Source organism: Tetranychus urticae, chromosome 2, assembly GCF_039701765.1.
Source record: "Tetranychus urticae isolate SD_2017Ah chromosome 2, NJAU_TeUrti_SD_1.0, whole genome shotgun sequence".
NCBI lineage: Eukaryota > Metazoa > Arthropoda > Arachnida > Trombidiformes > Tetranychidae > Tetranychus > Tetranychus urticae.
The window spans coordinates 17,580,818-17,606,814 of NC_142959.1; the positions used below are offsets into that span (position 1 = coordinate 17,580,818).

A 25,997-nucleotide genomic window follows, 5' to 3' on the forward strand; every position below is an offset into this window, starting at 1 on the left:
TTGATATCATTTTGTCTCTTTTGTGTGTTGGTTTACCTTTTTTTGTACATTTATTACTTCTGGTTTTGTCTTGCATGTTAATGAACATTATGTTTGTTTCAACAGTTAATCAATATCAAGGGAATTGAACTCAAAGTGATTAACCACATTGAATTAAAGTAATGAACAATGAGAAACATTCAATCATTATGTTAATACAAGGTTAAACAGTAACTAACATGACCACACCAACTTGTCCATGATTCAGTTTCAATGCTGCATAATCCATTGCAACAAAGGCACGTGCTTTATCCATGTGATGTGGCAAAACCTGACTGCACAATCGAAGTCGCTAGAAAAGGTGCAACTGTCGAAAAAACCGCATTAAATCAATCAGAATTCTCTTTCAGAACTGATGAGATTACGGATCGATGTACGGAACTTTACCACCCAATGTTTCAATTGATTGAATGGGGTTTAAGAATAGCACGTAAGGAGGAGAAAAAGTAACTGATGACTTTTAGTGGCAAAAAGTTCATTTAAGGTGTTGCGTAGTGAAAAGGGATGTTGTCCATGATGATGACAGAGTTTTCAATGTTGTTCTTCAGATGCCCGAGAATTTTTAAAGAAAATCGACAAAATCGAACAGTATTGTATTTTTTTCTTTTGCATCATAGAGATAGAGAGATTGATTATCCATTACTGCACAAACTGGATAATTTTTATCTATCACTGCCTTTACTTTGACATTTGCACGTTCACCAACTCTCAACCATCCATAATTATTTCTTGCATGAACAGTTTCATCCAAGAAAAGAATCTTTTTTCTTTGAAGATGAAAATTTATAAAATCGATCGCATATTGTTGTATCCTCCGTTGAATTGTTGATGGGTCATTTCTCCTGGCTGGAACCAACGAGACTCTTTTCGATGAAAAAAACTGATTCATTTCTAATGCGATTGCGAATGGTGTTGATGCAAACGTCAATATCGAAATCTCCATTCAACTTATCCTTTACATCATCGAAGCGTCAATTGACAGTCCTCAACACCATTCACGAATCTTATTAACAATTTCTTCATTCAATTTTTTGGTTTCTTTCCTCTCGGTTTAGAGATCACTTGATTGAGTATGAACCGATGAATTATGGTTCTCACTGTATGAAATTGGTGTTGTAAAGTTGAACAATGCTGGAACAGGTCAATCTATCTCCATCTGCTTTTACAGTCAACTCTTTAATATTTTCACTAATTTTAGGTTTTCCCATTTTACATTTGTTAAATTTTCAAACTATTTTCAAGAATATGTTTCACTCACTGTGAGCTCTGTTCCATGGCAAGTGCTTTTTGTTTCCTTCATTTTGAACTAAACAGACTAGAGAAGCTGCGCCTAATCTGTTTAGTTTCACTCAAAGTGAAAAACGTTTTAGTTTTTTGAATTTGTGTTCGTGACCAAGCGTTTCAACTGTATACCGATATTTTTCATTGAAAAAACTTGGACAATTGTTATACAGATTTCGGTTAAAAAGGTTGAATCGATCAATTTTCGATGGATGCTATTGAATGTTATGTTAATGGGGATAATTTGTAAAATGATATGTTCGCCAATTACCTCCATTCATTAGACCCTAGGCTGAACATTGTATCAATTGGTTAACAAGATTGATTAGATAAAAGGTAAAGTTGAAAGTGATTCACAAAGTTGAACATGAAATGTTATTTTTACAGCAAGATGATCAGTCTAATTAGTCTGTGAAACATTATTATTCAACTCTCAATCCCAGTTCATTCACTTGGAGGTGAAGCGTAAAAATGAAAATGTGAGATGAATACGCTTCCCTTTCTCTGTCCATTCCTCTGTTTTAACAGGAGAGCCAAAAAATTAATACATTTAATCGGAAATGGATATTACAGGGGAATGTTGAGTGAAACAAGAAAAATGTAATTATATTGATTAAACGCAAAAAATGCTGATGGCAAAGGTGGTAAAGTTTCAATTTGCCTTGAGTAAACAAAGTGATGTTGGTGAATAAAAGTGAATAAACTCAGTAATGACCAGAAAGCTATCTGCATATTAACAGTTTAATTATGACAATATTATGTGAGAAGAAGGATAATCGATAAAAAAATCAGATTCAGGAAAGCACTTTAAATATGAAGAGGAAATTAAATGAAGAAAGGAAATTTGAAAGCAAGATTGAACTTGCCTATTCAAGTGTAAAGAATAGCATTGTTGTTGAAGCATTTTAAGCGAAAGACAAAAACAAATTGTCTTTACTCTGCTTTTACATGAAACACCTTGCAACTCACATGAGAACTGAAAAAATGTCAACTTTTAGCTCACAATTTTGCTTTACGTCAAATCATATTTATAGTCTAAATGTTTCACCATGTGCAAAAGAAATGTTATCATGAAAGAATGAATCACAAAATGGAAACTTTGTTTATCCAAATATTATTGATAACAATTCCCTTGGAATGTAAAATTTTCATCTTTAGATCGCTTCACATTTCAATGATGACTGGCAAAATGGTGGAAATTTGGTTTTGCAAAATTCATTGAAACTTTTTTTTTCTTTGACAGATAAAGATGGGATTTGCTAGAGAAAACTTATGCTAAACATTTCTTTTCAAAGATTTACATCAACTAATGAATTTGCTTTTCACTTTGAAGCTCATTTTTTGATAACTTTTTGACATTTAAAGATATTCAATTCTCAAAGAGAGGATGACAGTTAGCTTAAGTGAATGTTTCGTCCAAATCTTGATAAATGTCGTTTCTCAGTCAATCCAAGTCTTGACTTGCAAACTACTGAGAGAGCAAACCAACGCATAAGATGAGCAATCTTAGATGATATGTACAGACAACTTTTATCGATGAATAATAAGTTTCAGCTCTCTAGCTATTACGGTCAGAGAATGGCGGAGGTTTAACGGAAAATCGAAGTGATCTGTTGCACAGAAACAAGGAATTTCATTTCACAAAATGAGTTCGATGAAGAAATCTGATTCCACAATTGAAAACACTTAGCTTTGACCTCAATTTTCTCGAAAACTGTGTATCGGAGAAATTTTTGGACACTAATGGACGCAGTTTCTGTGCTTGTCAAAACGTACAAAAAGTACTAGCTCTTAACTCGACACCCAGATTTTTTGCATCACTCCTTTAATAAATTGAATATTGAATTTTATGATTAGTTGATAGCTCGGAGGCTTGGCTAAGGAAGAGACTTAACGGAAAAGGGTCGAGTCCTTATGATGTCTAACTTTCATTCAAAGGTCTTAGGTTCGAATCCCTTAACCTATGAAAGCGGTGTAAGGCGTAGGTCGGCTCAGTCAAGTCTGTGTGTGACTGCTAAGGGGCAGACCTAGAGCTGTCTAATATATCAGGAATAAAATGAGAAAAATATTTAAATTCAATTAGCATTGAAGGCATCAATTCATAAGGCTTGGTTAGTGTTTGTGTGGAAAAGTCATTAGACGCAATCTGAACCTTTCCTTCTGCACTCGTGTTTATAGTGCTTCTTCCTTGGTCGAATGGGTTGATACATGTGGGAAGATCTAAACGCAATAAACGCAAAGAAATGGAAATACAGTTTATCTTCTTATGTTCCAGTATTTCCCATCACCAGATGGAATCTAATCAAATCTTAATAAATTGTGAAAATCTAAGTTTTAAAGCTTCTTCTTTATACTCATTCTGATAAATGAGTTGTCTTTTCAAGATTTAGTAAGGATGGTTCAGGGAATAGCTTGAATCGATTAATTCGATAGAACAATTTTTCCATCATTATTTATTAGCTAGACTTTATTTTGCAAAACTATTCCAAGTAAATCCAAGCATCTAAAGTATGAATTGTAATCCTTTCGAGTCATAAGACAAGAATAACTTCAGAGTTGCGTTATGAATTTAAAAGCGAAATTTGCACCGAAAAATTCAATCCTGCATAAATTGTCTGGCACACTGATATTTGATATATGACATTTGATATTAGATTGCTTCGACGAGACAAAATTTTGAAACTTTTTGGGATTAATTCAGGATAAACATTCCATTCATCAGCCTCAATGTGAAAGTAATTGGAAAAGAAATTATCGTAAATTTTTTTCTGCAAAAAATGATGCAATGAATTTCATTGTTTCATGAGCATTCTATTTCAACTATTGTTATTACTACGATCAAGTTGAACTTCAATATATTTCGAGCCTCATGTTGCAGAAAAAAGGCAAAAAGGTATTCTTCCATTGAAGGATTTTAGATGAAACTGACTTTTGATATGAGAATAATTTAACTCTGGAGAGTTGGAAAAGTAATAATAATCGTAATGATGAGAGCGAATCAGAAAATTGGTCGACTCTGAATGGAGATGATGTAAAGAGTAATAATAAATATATTTAGACAAAAATAGATGAGATTTACTGAAAAGACAGGAAAAAAGATAGTTACAGAATTGGTTAATAAACAGATAAACAAGAACTTTTTTTCTTCCTTTCTTTTATCACAATGAATCATGTTATTATCATGATAATAATAGATGAAAATATAATGTCTAAATAATTGAAAATGTTATTCTTTTGCTTCTACTAAAACTTTTACCTTTGATGGAACAGATTTAATGTAATTTTCGATTAAAGAATCATCAAAGAATTTTCATTGTAAATTCAATAACATTAATATTGAAATTTTCACAAACAATTTAAAAGTTATTAACAGAAAGTGAAAAAGAGTTTGACTTTTAAAACAAAAGTTTTGCCATTGAAATGAGATGCATTAGTTTCAAATGTTTCGAGTTAAAGGATTGCCTTTTAATGTTTATAAAAGTTGGGTGCAATTTGATACTTAAGAAGATTGCTTTTCAAGTTGAAGATAAATAAAACTTTGTGTCAACATAATTTCAATTTTTATCGTTCAAAGTAAAGATTGGACAAAAATGTATTTTTCAGTTCGATTTCAAACTAAAACTTTGAATAAAAATGGTTCAAAATGAATACTCAATGGTTTTCCTCTTTTCGCACTTCGAGTTTTAATCGTTTAAAAAGTTTGCCTCAAGTAAAGCAAAACTTTAGCTTTGTTCAATCAATTTGATACAAAGTTTGGAAAATTGTTGCATTTCGGTTCAATTGTTATTTGTTATTTTAATATTTGTTGGAATCGTGCTCAATCCATTTGGTTTAATAATGATAATATTATATAAAAGTTTTACCGTAAAGGTTAAAATGTATAATTGAGGTGATATTAATACAATTGCATACATTTTACAGTGCTGAAATAGTAATTCCTCTATTGTTTCGCAAAAAAGGATCCAAAATTGACTTTGAACATCATTATTGTTGATACAAATTCTAGAAAAAACTGAACAAAAATATTATTATCCAGTTATTCTCAATTGAAATGATACTCACAACTAACACAAATTGATTCGTTATCAACCCAAAATCACCAATCTGGACGCCAGTGGACGATAATGTTATTCTGTTTAGTATTTCAATCATCTAAAATATAAACATTTGCTGTGTTAAAACTCAAGCAATTCAAGTCTTATACAGAGAGTGTAAGTAGAGAATAGTATTGTAAATAAATAATATCCAACAATATTTTAGGGCCATTCAGCTAAATTGAATGCGACTTGCCTACTAGAAGAGTTAACGACATTCATCTATGCTGTTCAATAGTAAAGATTCATTTGAATTCTGATCATCCTTCTAAATCGAAGGCTATTTTCTAAAATCGGTAATTTCTCCACTTAAATTCGCCAATGACTAGATGCCGTTTTTACAATTTGTTTTCTGCTTTACAATTTTACTCGCATTATTCATATAAGCTGAAAAGCCCTTTGTGATAAATTAAATTTGTATTGAGTTTACTTTCAATTTCATGATCGCATTCGATTTACTTTTACAATATATTTTATGCCACATTGAATAGAGACTGCGAACCTGTAGGATGCAAAATAGAAATGAACTTGAAAATTGCGAGAAAACGCCATTGAACTTGAGTAAAAGTAGTATTAATACCTTGTTGTTCAATTGGGCAGAGAAGAGGCTAATTATTAAATTGTAAAGTATAATGAAGATGCCAAGGAGAGCAATGAGAATGTCCATTACAACAGAATGATTTCCAACAATTATGCTGAAATGGATGAACCAAAGTGATTGAAACGCTACTCCGGTATAAAAATAGAGAACTAATGAACGAACTTTACTAGAATATGAATCCATTTTGTTGAACAACACCAATGCATGCTTAGCAATGAATTTGATATCAGTGTTCTGAGGCTTATCTATCGATTCAAGTAACCAAGATGTTGCATTTTTTAGTGAATTCATATGAAAATAAAAAACACCGACATAGATATAAAATAATGACCCATAACAGAGCTCTTGAACCGCTAAATATATCACTAAAGGTGTCAATGTTAAAGTCCATACAATTTCACAGATGATTGTTTTCAGTGAAAAATAGTTATAAATGCAAATACAAAGTTCATAGTTGTAAAGAATCACTATATATGGAACTAACATGGTAAGGGCAATGTTATGAAATGCACTCAGCAAGTAAAAGAAACGACAAAAGTCTTTCTGTCGAGGCTTCACAAATGGAAAATGGGAGAATCCATTTTTCAATAAAACTTTGATTCTCGATGGTTCACCAACAAATCCACCTTTCTTCTCAACAATCAATACAATTTCATGACACATTACCATAACTGTTACTCCAACAATAATTACGATCCACAAATAATCCCTGTCATTGGATCCATAGGCTGAGTCGCCGAAATAAATGGCCGTTTCATCATGGATGTTGATGATTGCAATAGCTCGTAGCATGCTAACTAAATAACCAAATCGAATCAACCAAGTTCCAAAGTTGATTTTCTGTTCCATTTCGATAATTTTATCGATATTCTGATCGAAACCATTCGTCAACGCAAAGTAAAATTTAAATCGATGTTCCAGCGCTTCAGTAGATTCAATTGAAAGCTGCTTAAAATCATAACCATAGAACCGATGAACAACTATTTGGTGAATGAATTTGATCAACTTTAAGACAAATAGTGCTGGACGAGATTTAACAAACTTTTGTTTCATTTTTACATCAATTTGTATAGTTGATAGCAATAGCAATTTGAAATTAAAGTTAACTCATCAAAGTAAAAAATGTGACTGTAATTGGTCTATTCAAAAGACTATTCAACCGACTTTGCAATATCGATCAGAAAATTGATTGAAGTTCGCATTATGTTCACATTTTACACTTTTCATTGATCATTAATTTTGATGATCATTTACCTAAACGTTACCATAGTTGCATTGCGAAAAGAGAATTATTAAATTATTCAAATTCTAAATCTAATTTGAGGTTCTTAATCGAAAAGTTAACTTGAATGTACTCAAATAACATTGAAGTCTAGAAGACGTCAACTGGGAAGTGCAAAAACATAAAGATTCCCTAAGAAATACTAGGAATAAACAATATTGTAATAGCAGATCAGAGCAGAGCAAAAATAAGATCTAAAAAGTTCCATCATGCACATGAAACTTTGGTTATTGTTGAAATTCTTGTTAGATTGCTGAACATTCGCTAATTGTTTTCACTATGGTTAAAGACAATGTGCGAAAAAGATAAAAGAGATTTCAATGGTTTTCCTTTCAATTGTTATAATAAAACAAGAAAACGACAAAAAAAGGAAAAAAATTTATTCACTAATAAAGACTAATTCACACATTTATTATAATACATTTACATGTTGTTACATGAACAATTGAACAATGAAACCTATTGACACTTGTCAAAGGAAAGTGATCATTAAAATGACCGACGGTCAACTAAAGAGTTGATAAAAGTGGAAAATGTGTTGAAAAGTTTAAACTTTTATTCAAGTGAAATGCTGTCATTTGCAAAAGGATAAAACTTTTGTCAAACATTACAAAAGAGTTGAAAAGTGTCCAAAAAAAATATTCAACACAAGTTTCATTATAATTGAAGCTACCAAATTGACCAAAAGTAGAGGCCAATTAAGCGTTGCAAAATAACGATTAATTCATTTGATCAATGTTCAGAAGAGGATGAACAGAAAAGGCCGCCAGGCAAAAGGAGAAAATGAAATTTCCAAATAAATCAAGTTTACCAAAAATATCCAGACCATTGATTACCTGGTTGGATAATGATAACAATAATATTTTATTGCCTTAAAAGTTATTTGTTGCTGTGAGCTTCCTTTACTGAGAATTCATTTGAAGCCAATCATGTTGACTTGCATGGACTAAATGATTGGTCTTGTTATTACCAATTCAGCTTCTAATGATAACATGTTCTTTGGGTGAGAAAATGAAAAAAATTGGTTTTCACCTAAACTTACTATTCCTTTTATAAATTGATAAACTAACGCAAGTATTAACAATGATAATGATGGCAATAATGATAATCTTGCAATGATGATGTCAATAAAATTTTCATGCAAAACGGAAATGAACAGAAAATGAACATTTCTCTTGCACAGTAATCCATTCAATTCATCATTTATTCATCAATATTTAACCCAACTGGACATGAAACACTATCATTAACTGAATCTCTTTTTTTCCATCATTATCAATGTTCGATTCAATTTTCACTGAATTCATTTTCATCTTTACACTTTATTACCCTTTACCATGTAATTTCCCTGACAATATTTAGAAGCAACATTTTCAGCATCGAACGAAAAATCCTTTTCTTTCACCATCATTATCATAATACACTTTTGCTTTTCATTTCAACTTTGTTTTCAACTCCATGTTTCTATTAAACTAATATTTTGTTCTCAGTTTCACTATCAAGTTCAATCAATTTCATGGTTTAATAACTTTTTTTTTCTCTTTTCCAGCTTTTTCCAGCTCTTCTTTATGCTTTTCATCATCTGCCTGATTCCACGTTTTGTAATGCTTTCCTGCCTTTTGATAACATTCATTCCCTGTCAGTCAATTTTTATAAGTTGATTACCTTTGATATACAATATTGACAGTATTATTTTGCTTTCAGTTGAACGAATTTCTTTTTCCCTTTTCTTTAATAGTTTTCTTCTCTCTATTTTCACCTTCTTTTGTATTTCATGTTTATCCTCATTCAGTTATTCATCATGAAGTTTCTCTCAGATTCATTGCTTATTAACATGACCAAGTGTATAATTGAGAGGCTTGAGAGTTGAAAATTTTGTGTTTACTTTAATTAACCAAAAGCTTTGGAGATACAATAAACTGAGAGATTCAATTGAAGTTGAGTTTTTGTTGAAAGACAAATGGTGAGATTGATGAAGAGTAAATAAACAAGTTGATATTGAAAAGGAAAGAGAGACAAAAAATGGAGCAAATTCTGTTGGATAAGATGATGATCATGATGGGAAGAGGAAAAGAGATGATCAAGATTCTTTTTCTTCTTCTTCAAGACAAAAGAGGCAAAAAATAGGAACAAAAAGAGTAAAGATGAACGAGCAAAATCTTAGTCTGTGTTTTGTTGCTTTTTGGGTGCTTTTTTGCTGTTGCTACAGTGAAACTTGATTCTTTCTTTTACTTCTGTTCAATCTTATAACTTTGACTAAGCTTTAGATCAGATTCAATCAAGTGTATGCGGTAAGCTCAGTCATCCTTAAATACTTGTGAATAGTCATGTTTCAATGGTCAATCACATAATCAGCGACCTGTGATTTACTTTGATCTGAATTGAGATTTCTCATGACTGCTGAATGAGCCAAAAATTTACACTTTTCGATAATCTTTATGGTGAGTTAATAAATTCATTGAGCAATAATATAAATGAACATTTTCCAAGTTGCTCAACAAAATGAACCTCAACAGTAAATGAACTTTCACCATTCTCAAATAGATAAATCAATTTCTTGCTATAATAATAATGCAAAATAACCCAATGTCGAAACAAGGGAAAAACCTCTTCAATTAGTAAAGTCAATAACCTGAGTCTAAAAAGTTCAAAACTCAAAAGACAAAAAGACTCAAAGGTTGAAATAAACTTTGTCATCGAAATGAATTTTGCTTCCGATCGAGTCTTATCAACTTTTGGACATTATTGCGTTCAATTTTTTCAAATTTATGCTTTTATCCATGAACACTTTTTTCGTCTCGTCGAAATTCGATTACAGTCGAAGGTTAATGTAATCAACTGTAGCCATCGCAATGAGTTTTCCAATGAAGAGTCTTATCAACTTTTTGTCATGTCAGTAATGCAAAACAACCTGATGATAATCGAGTTTAAAGTGGAACCCTTTAAGCCTGTAAAACATAATTTCTGCCCAGTATCGATCAAATCACCAGATCACTACAGATTTAATAGACAATTTTGTTGGCCAAGTAACATTGGAATGTACTAAAACTTGTAAGCTTTTATAAAGTTTACCAATTTTTTAAAACTAATTTTCTTGCTCTCATCACTGACTGACAATCTCATTAAAACTGATGCTATAATTAAATAATGATTATAATTACCTAGACAACGTTAATTTTATTTGTTCAACAAATTTATCAAACTTGTAAAACATTAATGATGAAAAGCAAACATTCAAACTGTTGAAAGAGTAGAGTAAAATGGGTTTAAAAGATGAACAGTTTGCTTGTAAATTGCTTGATTTGGGTAAACACTGTGATTACCATTTCAACGATTCAATCAGAATATTTTCAGTCAAACCTTTTGTTGCACAAACAAGACTCCAAGTTATCAACTTACCTTTATAAGATGATGATGATGATGATGTAAATGAGTCCAATGATGATATGAATAAAAAGTAATAAACAAATTGACCAACAAAATCTTTCATTTTGCCAATTCCAATCTAATAGCGCAACAATCTGAGGGTCAACATTGGGTCAGTAATGGACTTGTAAAACAAAGCAACATGTTAATGCACATTGTTCACAGTAAACCTCACAAATACAGTTCACTAGTTAACATTAATCCACTCGACTGTTGTTTCAAAGTTTCCAATTCAATTGTTTTCTTTTCATTTTACATTTACTTGGATAATTTAATAGTTTGCTGCTTTTCAAGCAATCGTGACAATTATTGAAGAACCTTTGGGCATCGATTTCGAGTTGAACAAACTTTGACTGTTCAACATTAATAAATGTTGGATGCAAAAAGAAAACAAAAAGAAAACAAAAAACCAAAGCCAATTGAATAGGAAAGATTATAACTTTATAAATGCTGTTGGTTCATTCACTTGAACAAAGTTACATTTCAAACTGAAACCTTTTCTATCCTGAATATCAGAAAAAAGAGATTCATCTTATCTTCATCATCATTCTTGCCTGTTTTCCTCTTTCCTTTCTTTCTTTTTTCATTCTGCTCAGAAGATGAAATTAGTCTGAAACCACACCTAGAATAGGATGAAACAGGGGAAAAAGTTTCCACCTTTTCTCTCTATTCAGTTCTGTGTGTTTGGACACTTTTAAATGCTAATCAAAAGAGTATTAAAAAGACAGAGAAAACCTAAATCATGATTGATTGTTGTCCTTTTTATTCAATAATTGACTTATTCGTGACGTTATTAATTGATGGTCAGTTTCAAGTCGATAGCAAATCAATATTATTCTTGGATTTTACTTTTTCAGTTTTGTTCAAAACTCATTTACTGAACGTGTCCATGTGAGCCAAATGCGATTTCTTGGATTTGCTTGCTTTTGTTTAACAAAAAATTTGTCAAGTTATTATTCAAGTTTTAGTCATTTTTTTCATTCTCAACACTTTTTTCAAGTATAGTTGGCTCCATCTTGCTATTGAATTTTGAATCAAATTTTCTGAACATTTCTTGTGAAACTTTACTTTCAATCAACTGGTCGATTTCATTCACATTAAGGTTTTTAAATTATTGAAAGTTGTCAATAAGCAAAGGCGAAAGATTTCATTTTGTTCAGTATGCAAGAAACGGTCAATCGATGTCGAATATTTGTAAAATATTTGAATGTGTGTGAAAATTTTCTCTCGAGTAAATAATTGAAACATTATGGGTTCAGGGCACAAAAACTGAGTCCGTTTGCTGGATGCTGTCATGAATCCAGTTGACGTGGGTAATAGCGTATCTGGAATAAAAATGAAATAAACTTTTGCCACTTCTCTCGCGAGAAATACTAAGGACTTTTGTCAATGAATAGAAGTGTGTATTCCATCGGATTTTATCATTTATATTAATAATACTCACTTTTCTTCGGACCTCAAAATTCCGTTACATTTCACGAATATTTATCTCTTGAAATGAATCTCTACTTATTGACTGCTAACTAAGCCAAACTGAGCCATCTCACTCACCAATTTTTGGTACGTCTGATAAGCCGTTTACATAACTCAGTGGTTGATAGAACAACTTATCAGCAATGATTAAACCACAAAATACCACATTTGCTACAAGGTTTAACCAAACAGTTAATAAGCATTGTTTTTGAGATTTTTTAATAGCTGAGTAGCAATATCGTGCGTTTTTTCAATTTACGCCTTCGTGTAGGTATAAATCACGACCAGTTAGAGCTACAGACCTCGGACTTAAACCATGCGCTGATGCAGATTGCACAACCATAAGTTCGAAAGATAAAGGTTGTTCAAGGTCATTTCTTTTTTGACCTTTTGATATTGACAATGAAGGTACAGAATACTGGATTGAAAATTACCTATGAGATAGAAACTGGACGACATCTGGCCGACCAGATAAGACGGGTCGCCAAACAAACAATACCATGTTTACTGTATTTTTTCCAATTTATCAGCGTAAATGTAACAGCTAAAGTTGCAACAAATGTCATTTAGAGTCATTGTGACTGCGAATAACATAATCCTCTTCATTAATATTGATATCTGATTTTGATTGTGAAAAAATAACAAAGTGATGTGAGTCCACCCATGATCCAGCTAAAAAGTTATCTATATTTTATTTTGGCAAAAGCATTTATACCTGGTCGTAAATCACGTAGTCCGTCAACAAATGCATGAGCTATTTCATTGGTTCGCACCTTAGAAGTAATACCAACTTTAAATTCGACTTCACTCGGATCAAATAAATTTGAATAACGTTCATAAAATAATCCAGCTAAATATTGGTTAAATAAAAATGAAAAAATTAAATATCAAACAAAATATGCCAACAAATTTTACCGCTAACTTACCTATCTTTTTAGTAGTCTCAACTCCACTAGCCGTCAAATGATTGTCGTTTTCAGGAACCATTTGAAGCTTGCAATCTTTAACCCTTTGATAATCCTGTTCACATAATTCGTTGTTCTTGTTCAGAGTTGTATCCATTAATAATCTCACTTTCTGAAAGAGCTGACTTTTTGCGATCGTTTTATGTTTGCTACACGTTATATCAATAATGCATGCTGGTAAAAAGATATCAGCGTAAATGTAACAGTTAAAGTTGCAACAAATGTCGTTTAGAGGTCAGATAATTAAATGTCCTTGAAACTCGGGATTTATTTTCTTAAATTTTTGCAATTCTATTAGCCATTCATCATCAAGATCTGACATTTGGTTCAAAGTTATTAGCACAAACTAGCGTCAAGGATGAAAAACACCCAGCATAATTGAGCCAAGAATTGGAATTTTTTCATTCTTGTAATGTAGATGGCACCATATTCATATAATTGCTCCACCGAAGCTAATAAGCTAATGTTTTGTATCTTTTGAGTAATCTCATCATCTTTAACACTTGATCCATGCACAATCAAGATGCTCTCAAAAATCTCTTTCCTTCTCTTTCTCGATTCGGCCCTTCCTTCAACACTCTAATCACCTACAACTCATCAAAAATATTTACCTGTTTAACGGCCTCCTACCGTTTGTTTTTTCTTGCTCCCACATCTCACTTTGATCATCTTGGCCTTTTTCATCTCCATCTTCATCATCATGTTTACTTGTAAAAGTAATCATTTCATAAATACTTTACTTGTACAGCCAACAATGTCATTTCTGTTCAATTTGCCATCAAAGTGAAAAAGTTTCTCATTCAATGTTCTGATCAAAAGTATCGTCTACTTTTCATTTACAAACAGTTTAATCAGTAAGAATAATTATGAAAAATAAAAGTGATAAATGTCAATTAGAGCCATCGGATTAAACAATTTTTCATCAAATTATGTCCACAGAATTGTACCATCTCAGATCGACAAAAGAATTGCAATCGGTTTATTGATTGGTGATCATGTTTAAAGAAAAGTTTATAACTGTTAAAAGTTTTCCAACACTTTTAACACTTTTTTCACTGATATCTGGATTCAGTTACCTTTTTATGGTAACTCAAGGTAAATAATCAATTTTTGTCTTCCCACACTTTCAACCAAACCATCAACTAATGAGCAACAATTGTCTAACACAGTTTACCTGATTAACCCAAATTTACTTTAAACAGCAAATTGTGTGGTCCAAGAGCCAAATTGTTTCCAATAAATTGTTCACTTTCAACTGAACTAAAACTTGATTGAAATTGTTGCAAATAACAGGGGATAGCAAACGAGATGAAAAAAGTTGAACAAAAAAAATTACGAATCAACATGTTTCTTTGTAATCTTATGATTATACCTTTATTTGGGTTGAAGGTTATGCTTCAAGTTTAGCCCATCAAGGACCATTGAAAGATTCATAGGAAACTCATAAAAAAAGTTGTTGCCTGAAAATTACATACAATTCCTGTAGTAGAGGATGAAATTCAGAGAATTGGGTTGAAAAGAAAGAAAAGGAGAAAAAAATGAAATAAGATTAGCCATTAAAGCGTAAAATTCACCTCGTCTAATTCATGGGATTCCATTGATTGAATAAAATTGAATAAAAATTATTCTGTTTACAAGATGAAAAACATTCATTGAATTGAGTAAAGAAAAGTAAAAATGAAAAAAATCATGTTTGGTTCGAGTTTAGATAAAAGTTTATCAAAATTTCCCTGGTTATGCTTGAACTTTATCAACAATAATTTCTTCTCTATCTTTAATCAGAAAAAAGTTCGTTGACTGGAACAACATTTAACCCTCTGGAAAGTTCATCTCGAAGTTATTATCCAAGATTCTCAGTCGATCCCAAAGTCGAAGTAATTGTAGCCTTTTCAGAGCAACTTGAGCCTCACAGTAAATCTCGATATTGTCCAGTGGGTCCAGTTGATCAGATAACCTGGGACAGTAGACTTTGGCAACGAATCGATTATGAAAATATATACCTTTGGTCAAGCTATTATGACGATCGTTATTCATTCCGAGGCAACTCGTACCATTTCATCCGAACCATTGCATTAGTTAGGGAAAGGTTGACCCTTGACTTGACCTGCTATTTATGGCAACAGCAAAACTCGACTCAAGCCACAACAGTACCAGTGATTGCAACGGAACTGTGGCTCGATATTTGGGGTAAAGGGTCATCAGTGACTCTCTACAAGGCTTACCTATTTTCCTGTCTAGTGCCGCACAATTTACACTACAATGTGTCAGGAGTCTCGATAAGTCCCTACGACTGCTCCAAGCCTGAAACTTATATCCCGATTGAGGTTCCCTCTCAACCTAACAGAGCTCATCCAGTAGCATCAAGTACCATTGCTAACCCACTGTCAACCGTTGAGTCAAAGTCAAGTCTATGGTTGCCTGGGAAGCAAAAGTTTGCCATTTGTGTTAAACCTTTGGACTTTACTAGAGACATATCCAAACGATTGATTGAATGGTTGGAATTGCAATTTATTCTTGGTGCTGATTTAATCAACATTTACCTTTACTCTGTTCACCCGTCAACTTACAAAGTGCTCGACTATTATGCATCACTTGGTAAAGTTAAACTGTTTCCTTTGGATTTACCTGGTCAACTGCCAAATCAGCCCATGGAACGATCTCAGTTTTTGCAGAATAATATTTGGCAAAAACGACGTCTTGAGCTTTTACCTTACAATGATTGTCTTTACAGGTAAGTTTTAAGTTTATGAGTAACAAGAAACTAATGCGATCATGGCTGATCGCAAGTTTCTTTTAACCACCCATGCTAACCGTCTTTTCAACGTAATGTCCACCACCCAATCTAACTCATCCGCCAAATCAACTAAATCAAACATCACTTTTGCTCCACCACTTTCATCGACCACTTTAGAGTGGCTTTTTCTCCCTACATTTTCAAACACTTTTGAGATATGATGGCGATTAATAGTGGACATGCTAGATGGTGTAAAAGTGGGCAAGATGGTGCTGGACAATTTTTTGGACAATTTTGTTTGCTTCTTTCAAAAAGTGATGTTGTTCTGGTTGATTCGGTGGATGTGTTGGATTGAGTGGTAGACAATATGGTGAAAAAAGCCTCTCTTAACTCTTTACTCAAATGACAAATTTTTACAAAAAATCCTGGTCCAACAATGAGCCATCAACCTGAATAACAAAAAAGTTTTTCCCCCTTTTTCAATGTTATTGAATACGGATTCTACAATTTTTCCCCCAACTCCTATTTTCATGAATTTCTCAGAGATCTGAATTCTGAGGCGGGATTTCTTATTTTTCGTGGATGTAGTTGAATTTGGGCTTTCATGCTGTGTAATTTTTTTCCTAGAACCCGCTCAGTTTGGCCACAATCTTGACACGAAAATTTGATACATTGACTTTATATATTGTGTAGATTAAAAGCAGTGTAATACAAGCTTAAAGCTTTTTCTTTCCTAAATTATATGCTTACCAGTCTTTAATCGTATTAATAATCATAATGATAGTCTTAATGATAAGTTACAAGGGAAATAATTAATAGTAAAAGTTACATTGATTCATATTTTCTGGAAAATTTGTGCTGCTTGGTTTAAAAGTTGCCTGACAGAAAGACATTCAGTTGTTGGTTCAACAGTCAAGTTAAATTGTTGACTCTTCTTAATCATTAATTTGCCATTTTCAATGTAACCCTCAAAAAACTCATAATTAGGCTCATCGCTGTGGTTGGCCAGTTTTTGTGGTTTTTTCACTCAAAAGATCAACTTTTCTGTTGAGGTTAAAAGTTAGGATTCCAGTTGGGGATTTTAAATGATTTATCACAATGTTTTCATCAAGATTAAGTTTATACAATTTATACAAGTCTATTGATTTACCAGATAACAACTTTGATGATTAAAATTGCTTGATCCTAATGAGCACTACAGATAACATTAACATCTTCATAGAGTTGAACTTTGTTTTAAAATTCAATTTTCACTTTTGAATCATTGGATCATTTTGCAGTATTGCCACAAGAAAGCAGTTAATACAACTCAACTGTGAGCAATCACGATAAAGTTGGTTAAAGCTTCAACGGGTGTTTTTATCCTTGACGATCGTTTGTGCTAATAAATTTTGAGCCAGAAGTCATATGATATTATGATGATATTATAATATAATATTTACTCTAATTCATCTGATCTTCCAACGCAAATTGCGACTTTCGAGTCTTTTCCGAGGTCACATCTGTCTTAGAGTTGAGATGTAAAATAACCTTTCTTGACATCTTTAAGACTCGGACTATTTTTACTGGTGCAAGTTTGTTTGTTTTTCAATATTTTATTAACAATTCGTTCTAAAATAGTCACCCAATGATGATTCATTTCATGGCTCGAGTTGATTGGATCCTAATAAAGCAGCTAATTTCAGTACTTGAATGTTGATTCAATTGAATGACCAAGTATTTACCATTGCTTTTGTTGTAGACAAACAATCAGCTTTAATCTAATGAAGTTGTTTAGTGAAGTTTACCTTTTCCATACAAGCAATCATTTGCCTGAATTACTCTTATTGAAGTTTAAACCAAGATAATGATGAAGAGATACAAAAATGAGTTTCTGCATAGTTAATGGACATGTTGAGATAATAAAGTTACAATGGTCAAGCTTGTATCATCTTGGACCAATGAAATGAAACATGAAGCCATTATGGTCTCTATAAAGCACTTGAAGAAAAAAATGTAACAAAAAATTATTCAAAAGAAAAGCCGAGTCTTTGTTGAATCTCATTAGGAATTGTGAACTGAATCAGCTTTTTGTAAAGCTACATTGAGATGAGAAAAGATGAAATTTTTTCTTCTCCGAAAAAAGAGAAGAAAAGTTTTTCCATAATCTTGAAAATTATAATGAAGATAATCATCATTTATTAGTTTACTGTGCGTGACAATATGAACATCAATTGTAATTATATTAATACAATGAGCTACCAAAAAAATAGTTGCTTCAGAAAGTTAATCACAAAATTAGTGTAATCATTTAGAGTTAAATTGATGAGTTTACAATTTGATTTGTCGATTGTTGATGGTTGAATGGTTGCCTGATACAAAAATACAATGTAAATAAGGATTAAATTGTTCAACAGTAATATTTAACTTATCAAACAAATATTGAAAGTAAAATGAAAAATCAAATTAATATTATTATTGAAATAACTTCTTTTATCATGTTTTCACATTTCGTGATTATCCTTTTCCATTCCTATTATTATTATGTTATTAACCGGTATCATTTGAAAATTTCAAGGCTCAGATTATCTAATCGTTTCATCCCATCATCATCATCATCACGTTGTCATTTGCAGAAGAAAGTAAAAGTTGATCAAATAGATTGATTCAATTAGATTTAATCTTCATCTTTTACTAGTCAAGAAAAGACCAAAAATGTTGATTAAAAGTTGCGGCAAAATCCAAGTGTCTTGAGTGTCTTGTCAACCTAGACCTTGAGTCTAACAAGACAACATTCAAATCAAAGGTAGGCTTAATTTGCGCGAAGTTTACAGTGAATTTTGATACTTGCTTTTAATGGACAATTTTGGTTTTTTTGATTACAATGATTATTAGAAAGTAAATCAATTTAATTACTCAATTGTAATATAATCAACAGGTTGTTATTTGCAAAAAGTGAAAATTGATCAAATAGATTGGTTCAATTAGATTTAATCTTCATCTTTTACTAGTCAAGAAAAGACCGAAAATGTTGATTGAAAGTTACGGTAGAGTCCAAGTGGATTGAGTGTCTTGTCAACCTAGACCTTGAGTCCAACAGGACAACATTAAACTCAAAGGTTGGCTTCGTTTGCGCGAAGTTTACAGTGAATTTTAATACTTGCTTTCAATGGACAATTTGGGTTTGTTTATTGGTTTTAATGTTTGGAAGGTTAATTAATTTAATTCCTCCATTGTATAATCAACAGATTGTCAGTTTATTTGTAACCTTTAATTGTCATCGAAACATTAGACAATAATCACTGAGTCGGAATCAAAATGGTTTGACAAGTGCATCAATTGTAATTGTTATGTTCAATTGACTCAAATCAATAGACCATTCATGTAATAAAAACAAATCATTTGTAAACCTTATTATCATCTTATCTTTCATCATCATCCTCATCACCATTTCCTAATGTTGAAATAAACAACAATTACTGGTACAAGTTTGAATGTTTTACTGGACATTTCAACTTGTCTTGTAACAACCCACTTCTCATCATCTTATCACTTTTTATTCACAAGATGAGAAGATGAGAAACAAAGAGAAAATTTTGCCCTCTTTTTTAGTCTCTCCCATCCAGGATGATGATTACAATACAAAGGTTTGAGACTTTATACTGAAAAAGACAGCAACTTGAAAAAAACCTTCAACAAGAAACTTCTCTATTTTGCTCTTTTCTTCGTCTCAATCGTCTTGCAACTTTCCGCACATCATCATCTTCATCATCTTTTAACCATCAAGTCTTTAGGTTGGCCTTTTTACCTCTTCAAAATTGCCAAGAAATAGAGAAAAAAACTTTTCTATTTTTACTTTTCTTTTGAGTTTTTCAAAAGAAGAACCCAAAAAATGGTTGCTTTTTCCACCTTTGACTGGTTCATTTCCCAAGCGTCTAACTTTTTTTTCAACTTTCTGGTTACCTTTACACTGACCCATGTTGAGATACAATTCAAATCACTTTTTATTCAACCTCAGTTCCGTTCAGTTTAGCTCAATCTGTAAATTAATATGCTGATGAAAGTTAATTTGCAGATTGAAACTTGATGAACGGATGTGGAAAAGGTGAAACAAATTGATCTTGATCGAGAAAACTCCTTTTTTGAATTCACTTTAAAAATCTCACTTAAATGCTTTAAAAGTACAATCTCAGCTTCAATTGTCGACAATTCCGACTAACATCTTGAAATCGACTCAACGCATAAACAAGTTTTATCAAGCACGAAACTCGATGTTGGTTCGAGATTCATTTGAAATCCTCTGTCATGTAGTTGCACAAAACCATTAAAATTAGAGTTACAGTTTTAGTAAAGGATTCATCATGTTAGGTCATGCAAATTGAACAAAGTTTCTGCACCTTTGTAATCCTTTCTAACAACTTTATTCTGAATTGAGATTTTCCCAGCAATGAAAGAAACTCAATTTTCCCGTGTAAATAGTTTTACCTTTTGGTCAATGAATATGAATATGAATATGAAAAGCAAACATAATGAAACCAACTGCAAGTGACACACAAACCCGTTTGTTTATTCACATCACGCTTCATTCTGGCTCACATAATTGTTCATCATTTGTGTACCACTTCAACATGTAAAGGGTAATGGGCTGGACAGTCTTTTGCAGGTTAAAAGATGGTAACGGTCAAGGAAGAGGTTCTTCAAAAATAATGCAACAATGAAGAAAAAAGTAAAATGAGTTTATCTAAATGACCATCGCAAATGATTCTAACTGTATATTGACTGACTACACTCCTTCACTTCTTTTATCCTCAAATGATCATTATTTTGTGTAAATGATAACAGTAAAGGGGTTACCTTGGTTAATGGTTTCCTTATGGTCCATCATCTGAAAGGTGTTCAAGGAACGGGCACAATTTTGATGGGCTACTGAGTTTAAACTGACTATTAACCGTTTACAGAGTTAATTGCATTGACAGAGAATTGACCAGGCTTCTGAGGAAGGCCAGCAACACGGAAGATTTTTTTGTCTCTCTTGTTTATCTTTCTGTTTATTTCAATCATCATCTTCATCTTTACCCTTTCACTTGTATCAACACAATAGAATGAACCGGAAGAAATTGAAATTTAATGAACAACATGAACTATTGAGTAGATTTAAAGTCTTGTTATCAAGCATCTTGTTGAACTTTATTGAACAAAAAGCACTCAACTTTTCATCTTTTTTTTTGTAAAAGGTACATTGAAATGGTTGATTAAATGATTTTTATTAAAAAGATTGATTCAAAAGTACAAAGTTGGTAAACAGCTTGTCGACTTTGATGTCAACGTTTTTAGATAATTTTGACTCAAAGGTTAACCAGTTTATTTTGCATTATTGTGCCAAGTTGCTTAGGTTAGGTTGGGTTAGATTAGGTTTAGTTTAAACCAATTGACTCACGGAGGTGATTCTCTCGATGACGAACTCTGATTGATCCACAAAATACTGAAAACATTGGACTTGAAGTTGCACCTTTTCGGACTGCTGAATGTTTACGAGCAGACAAATAAAAGCATAGTCAATGCTATTATATCAGCCGTTCTTAATGGCTGCCTTGAACATAATCTTTGAACAATTGTTTTGATTTTATATTGTAAATTATTGTTTCTGTAAAGGCGGACTTGAAGTGTCTATATCTTAAGTTGCATTGTGCTATTTGGATAGCAAACCAATTTATTTTATCCTCACTTTTTGTTTTAAACTCTATAATTTTCCAATCATCTTTATTTGATGGCCTTTTTACGTTTCTTTCCTGGCCAAGTCGATTTCATTTTTGAATGAAAGCTTTTAAGTCCAAGTTTATGCCGGGTCTTAACTTGTTATTTCACAGTAACGATGCTTCGTAATTTTTATAGCAAGCTGAGGCTAAAATCGAAGATACTGACGGAATTTGCAGCTTTAAAGACCTACCTGTATTGCATTATGTGATCGAGATCTAAACTTTGTTTTCCTCTCGACCTTTGATAGATGATTAGCAAGGATGTATAAGTAAATTTTTCCAACCTGTTGCGAAGGAGAAACACTCGTATTTTTTGCAAGCAACAAAAACTTAGACTATGGAGTGAGGGAAGAAAGTTTTTACATTTAAAAATAAATTGGAAACTGTTTCTTCTTACCATGATGTAATGATACACTTGAAACAGTCAAAGAGATGGCTTAAGCATCTTGGGATCCATCATAGTAGGGCATCCAGAATGTACCTCTGTGTCCAACTAATCGCATTAGATTTTGTTTTTAAAATGTTTCAAATAGAAGAAAAGAAAAGCAAAAAACCATCTTGAAGTATGGTGAAACTTCACAATAGCAAGCGGCAGTAAATTCAGTGAGTTTGACCAAACTTGAAGGCTGGAAACTGTCATAATAAAAAGAATTGTATGAGACGGGCATGAAATTCAATCTATCAAGAACTTTACCTGTCTCGAGTATCTCCACTTGTGAGCACAGAAACATTTCCAAGATGGTCAATCACAATTTTAACTTGAACAGTTCTAACAGTGGGCATGTTGATGTTGATATCGATGTTGATAAAGTGAAACTGAATGAAAATTGACTGAAAAGCTCTCCTTTTATACTAATTTAGCTAATCGCAAATTTGAAGATTAAAATGAAATCATTATTCAAAACAATAACTCAGATGTAACAATGGGATTAATTTGCTTAATTTAACCAATCAAACAATTGTACAATGTCTATGAACAAAATGACAATGCATCGTAAAAATAAAATTGAAACATTAAATAACCCAATAGCAATGATAAAAGTTTAAATTTAGATTAATTTTCAATTTTTTCATTGTTACATTGTAAATAAATTACATTGTAGTCTATTTTGTTCCGTTAATCCAATCAAATTGGTTGCAATTAGATCGATTTTATTCAATTTAATGCAACAATTTTGGAAAAAATGATTTATCTTTTGTACGAGTTCTATTATCATCCTCGACCTTAGACTGTCTAACGAGTCCAAGACCATTAGAGCTGCCCGTGAAACAGCAAATAAAATTGATTTCAATCGTTAATAAATTCGTAATTACTTTCCAGTGAATTTGATGGAACCAAATTGATCATTGATTTTATCTTGTAAAATTGGACCCAAATTGATGAGAAGTGTTTATCATAATATTATTAATTTCCGGTCATTGGCATTGAACAATTGCGTCGATGAAATTAAGTTTCATCTGTAATCCAATTGATGGCCAATAAAACGATTAAAGTTGTTCACAGTACTTACATGCAATTCAAGTTTAACCAAACATATTCATAGGTCTTTAGTTTGCTGGGTTTAAGTTTAACAATTGAATCTTTACATAATCATAAATTGAATTGATTTAAAGTCACTAAACTAGACAGTTTGATCAGAGTTGGTGCTATTAAAAGCCTTTGTTTTGTGTTAAATTGTTTCCTTGTAACCTGAATTGGTTTAACACTCAAATACAAATGACTTAATAACGCTACTTCTCACAATATGATTTTATTGTGAGAATCGTTACATTGTGAATTTATCTGTTTGCTTTCCCAACTCTTGCTACAATTGTATTCATTGTTGATCCGTTCCTTAATGGTTTCACTGGTAAAACAAATTAAACTGAAAGCATGAAATTATTAATAGAAAGACAATGAACACTGAATCAATTAATTTTGTTGGAGCATTTAATGTCTTCCGTAAACAAAGTGTACGGAAATTGTCATCAAAAGTCATTTCTAAATGTATTATCAACTGTTAAGGGTAACCAAGTTCAAGTCATTTTTGGGTTTTTGATAACAACCACAACAATTACAAGTACAATTGTTGCTTTTTAAAGGTAAAAAGCACCTCAAATCATCATCATTTGCATTATTTTCACAGCAAAAAAAGACTTCATTTTCAAACATTTGGATAATAATGATTTTAAGGGAAAAAAACTTCTTCCTGAAAAAAAACTAAAATCATGAATTGTCAAGATGATTTGCCTTATTAGCATCTGTAAATGTTGTTTACATTTCATTTACTTGCATGTATTTACTCATCTTCCTGTTATCACCATGTTTCAATGAAATGACCAAAGACAATCTTAATGATGAAAAATCATGGTTTGAGCTGATTCATCGTTGCGTGATGAAGATTAAGAAAAATGTAAGCTGAAAAGTCTGTTTAGGTTAACATCAGTGTTGAGGTTCATCTTATTGCTATTATTATCATTGTAATCATTATGATGAGTTCATAATTTAAATTTCATCTCAATTTGCAACGTATTTTCATTTGGGCGTTAAATTGGTGAACTTTAAACACAGAATTAAAGAGGAAATTTAATTGTGGTTTTCAAGCCAACTTTCAGCTTCTATCATTGCTTTAATATGCAGAAGTATACAAGTAGTAGGGAAATGTGAGTTCTGGGACAAATGCGATTTCTGGGACAGGGGCACTTAGGTGATTTCTGGGACAGGTATACTTATTGGATTTCTGGGACAGGGTTAGTTATGGGATTTCTAGGACAGGGCAAGTTATGTAATTTCTGGGACAGGTAAACAAATTAAAACAAACAAATATAAGAATGATAAAAATAAGAACTATCGTGATTCCGATAACTTGCTTGTACACTTTCGAATCCATAATGACAGTTTCTCAACCAGTTCAGCCCTTTATATATACTCTATGCTCAGAAAAATTGTCCTTGAAAGACAGCAAGCTGTCTTGCAAATGATTGTCTTAGAAATTAATTTGTCCTAGAAATCGAGTATGTCCTAGAAATCGCATAACTAACCCTGTCCCAGAAATCCAATAAGTATACCTGTCCCAGAAATCACCTAAGTGCCCCTGTCCCAGAAATCGCATTTGTCCCAGAACTCACATTTCCCTACTACTTATACATTATAAGTATGTAGATGGCAGTGTTTCTCTTTGTTTTTGCGGTTAATTTTCGGTTATGATATTGATACATTTTTATGTAATATTTTCAAATTAATGAAGCTTTAGAGTTTATTGTTTTAATTAATTTCATTTATTAGTTTTCAATGGGTTAAAGTATCGATTCTTGAGCTATTTAGAAGTGAATCTTTAGGTAAATTACTAATTCTGTTATCCTGGAAAGAAAAAGCTTACAAATTCATTCCGTTATTACTATGTGCTTATCTAATGTTTTGTTTTTTTTTCGGTTTCTTTACTAGGCACATCTATACGCACCAATTTGTGGTTCTGGTTGATATCGATGAGGTGATTGTTCCTGTGAAAGATTACGATTGGAAATCGTTATTGGACCGTGTATTCACCAATGACCCTAAATCAATTCAAGTCTATCCCTCGTTTTCTGTTCAAAATACATATTTTCTGGAAAGTTATCCATCTCCTTTGGTACCTGGAATATCAAGTTACCTTTATATGATTTCTCATGTTGCCAGGTCAACTAACTTTAGTATACCTGGTTATGCTGTTAAAAGTTTCATCTCAACCAATACTAGTCTTGCTGTTTTCAATCATTACACTTTATTTCCATTGTATCCAGCAATGAAGCGAAACGCACTCATATCAACCTCATTGGCTCAGCTCAATCATTATAAAAGTGAATGTCCAAGGAGTATGGTTAAAGAGTGTTCAGAAAGGTTTATGAAATATTGGAAAGTGGATAAAATTTTGTGGAAATATAAGAAACCATTATTGAAAGCAATCAACCAGGCAGTTAAATTGATTAATGATTACAGTGATAATAACAATACTCATCACCATTTATCCAATAATTCAATTTATTTTGATGAACAAAACTAAACAATGAGTTATTTCACTCACTGAAGAAGCTCAAATGAATGGCGATTGGCTCTTAAATTATTATAATACAAAAGAAAAGGAAAGCGAAACCCAAAAATCATTGTATGAAGTTAATTAACAATAAGGTGACAACTAGTCGGTTTCATTATTCTATGATTAATTTTGATGTAAATAAAATTGTAAATTAACTCTTATGTATTAACGATAATCTTTTTCAAATTGTGCGCGTATTTTCAACGCAATGTTTTCTGCCTTTGAATATTTTCAATAAAAAAACTTAATTGAAATTAAAGAAATTGTTTTAATTCGGAAAAGTTCATATTTTATTGTTGATTTCAATAAATTGAA

General features: G+C 31.9%; 3 protein-coding genes across 4 annotated transcripts in view; 1 reads left to right on the top strand and 2 right to left on the bottom strand.

Moving 5' to 3' along the window:
* The window catches only part of LOC107366690 (cell adhesion molecule DSCAM), a 43,769-nt gene extending 32,558 nt beyond the window's left edge, over positions 1-11,211 (bottom strand). The window contains exon 1 of the mRNA XM_015934316.3: positions 10,697-11,211. Within this exon, the coding sequence (XP_015789802.2) occupies positions 10,697-10,787 (91 nt within the window). The 5' untranslated portion in view covers positions 10,788-11,211. The remainder of the gene's footprint in view (positions 1-10,696) is intronic.
* A 1,491-nt stretch (positions 11,212-12,702) lies between these two features.
* LOC149094039 (uncharacterized) lies at positions 12,703-13,273 on the bottom strand. Its single transcript, XM_089268432.1, has 3 exons — positions 13,123-13,273; positions 12,912-13,046; positions 12,703-12,814 (listed from the first exon to the last, which is right to left on the bottom strand). Exons 1-3 carry the CDS (start codon positions 13,256-13,258, stop codon positions 12,759-12,761), a joined length of 327 nt encoding a protein of 108 aa, XP_089124558.1. The 5' UTR covers positions 13,259-13,273; the 3' UTR covers positions 12,703-12,758.
* Positions 13,274-13,492: 219 nt separating this feature from the next.
* LOC112538470 (uncharacterized) lies at positions 13,493-25,954 on the top strand. 2 transcript variants are annotated; one of them, XM_025161786.2, is made up of 3 exons: positions 13,493-14,256; positions 14,944-15,892; positions 25,055-25,954. In XM_025161786.2, exons 1-3 carry the CDS (start codon positions 14,157-14,159, stop codon positions 25,647-25,649), a joined length of 1,644 nt encoding a protein of 547 aa, XP_025017554.2. In that variant the 5' UTR covers positions 13,493-14,156; the 3' UTR covers positions 25,650-25,954. The 2 variants fall into 2 exon arrangements, 1 of the variants encoding a protein (XP_025017554.2); XR_003083135.2 differs by lacking the exons at positions 13,493-14,256; positions 14,944-15,892 and adding an exon at positions 24,809-24,948 and having other exon boundaries at positions 25,055-25,193.
* Positions 25,955-25,997: the final 43 nt, after the last annotated feature.

Coding starts and splice junctions, on each gene's coding strand:
- LOC112538470 (XM_025161786.2), top strand. CDS start 14,157: ATGTTTAAAGAAAAGTTTATAACTGTTAAAAGTTTTCCAACACTTTTA. Junction 14,257..14,943: donor CCTTTTTATGGTAACTCAAG/GTAAATAATCAA, acceptor ATCTTTAATCAG/AAAAAAGTTCGTTGACTGGA. Junction 15,893..25,054: donor TACAATGATTGTCTTTACAG/GTAAGTTTTAAG, acceptor TTTCTTTACTAG/GCACATCTATACGCACCAAT.
- LOC149094039 (XM_089268432.1), bottom strand. CDS start 13,258: ATGGATACAACTCTGAACAAGAACAACGAATTATGTGAACAGGATTAT. Junction 13,047..13,122: donor TGAGACTACTAAAAAGATAG/GTAAGTTAGCGG, acceptor ACCAATATTTAG/CTGGATTATTTTATGAACGT. Junction 12,815..12,911: donor ACTACGTGATTTACGACCAG/GTATAAATGCTT, acceptor AATCAAAATCAG/ATATCAATATTAATGAAGAG.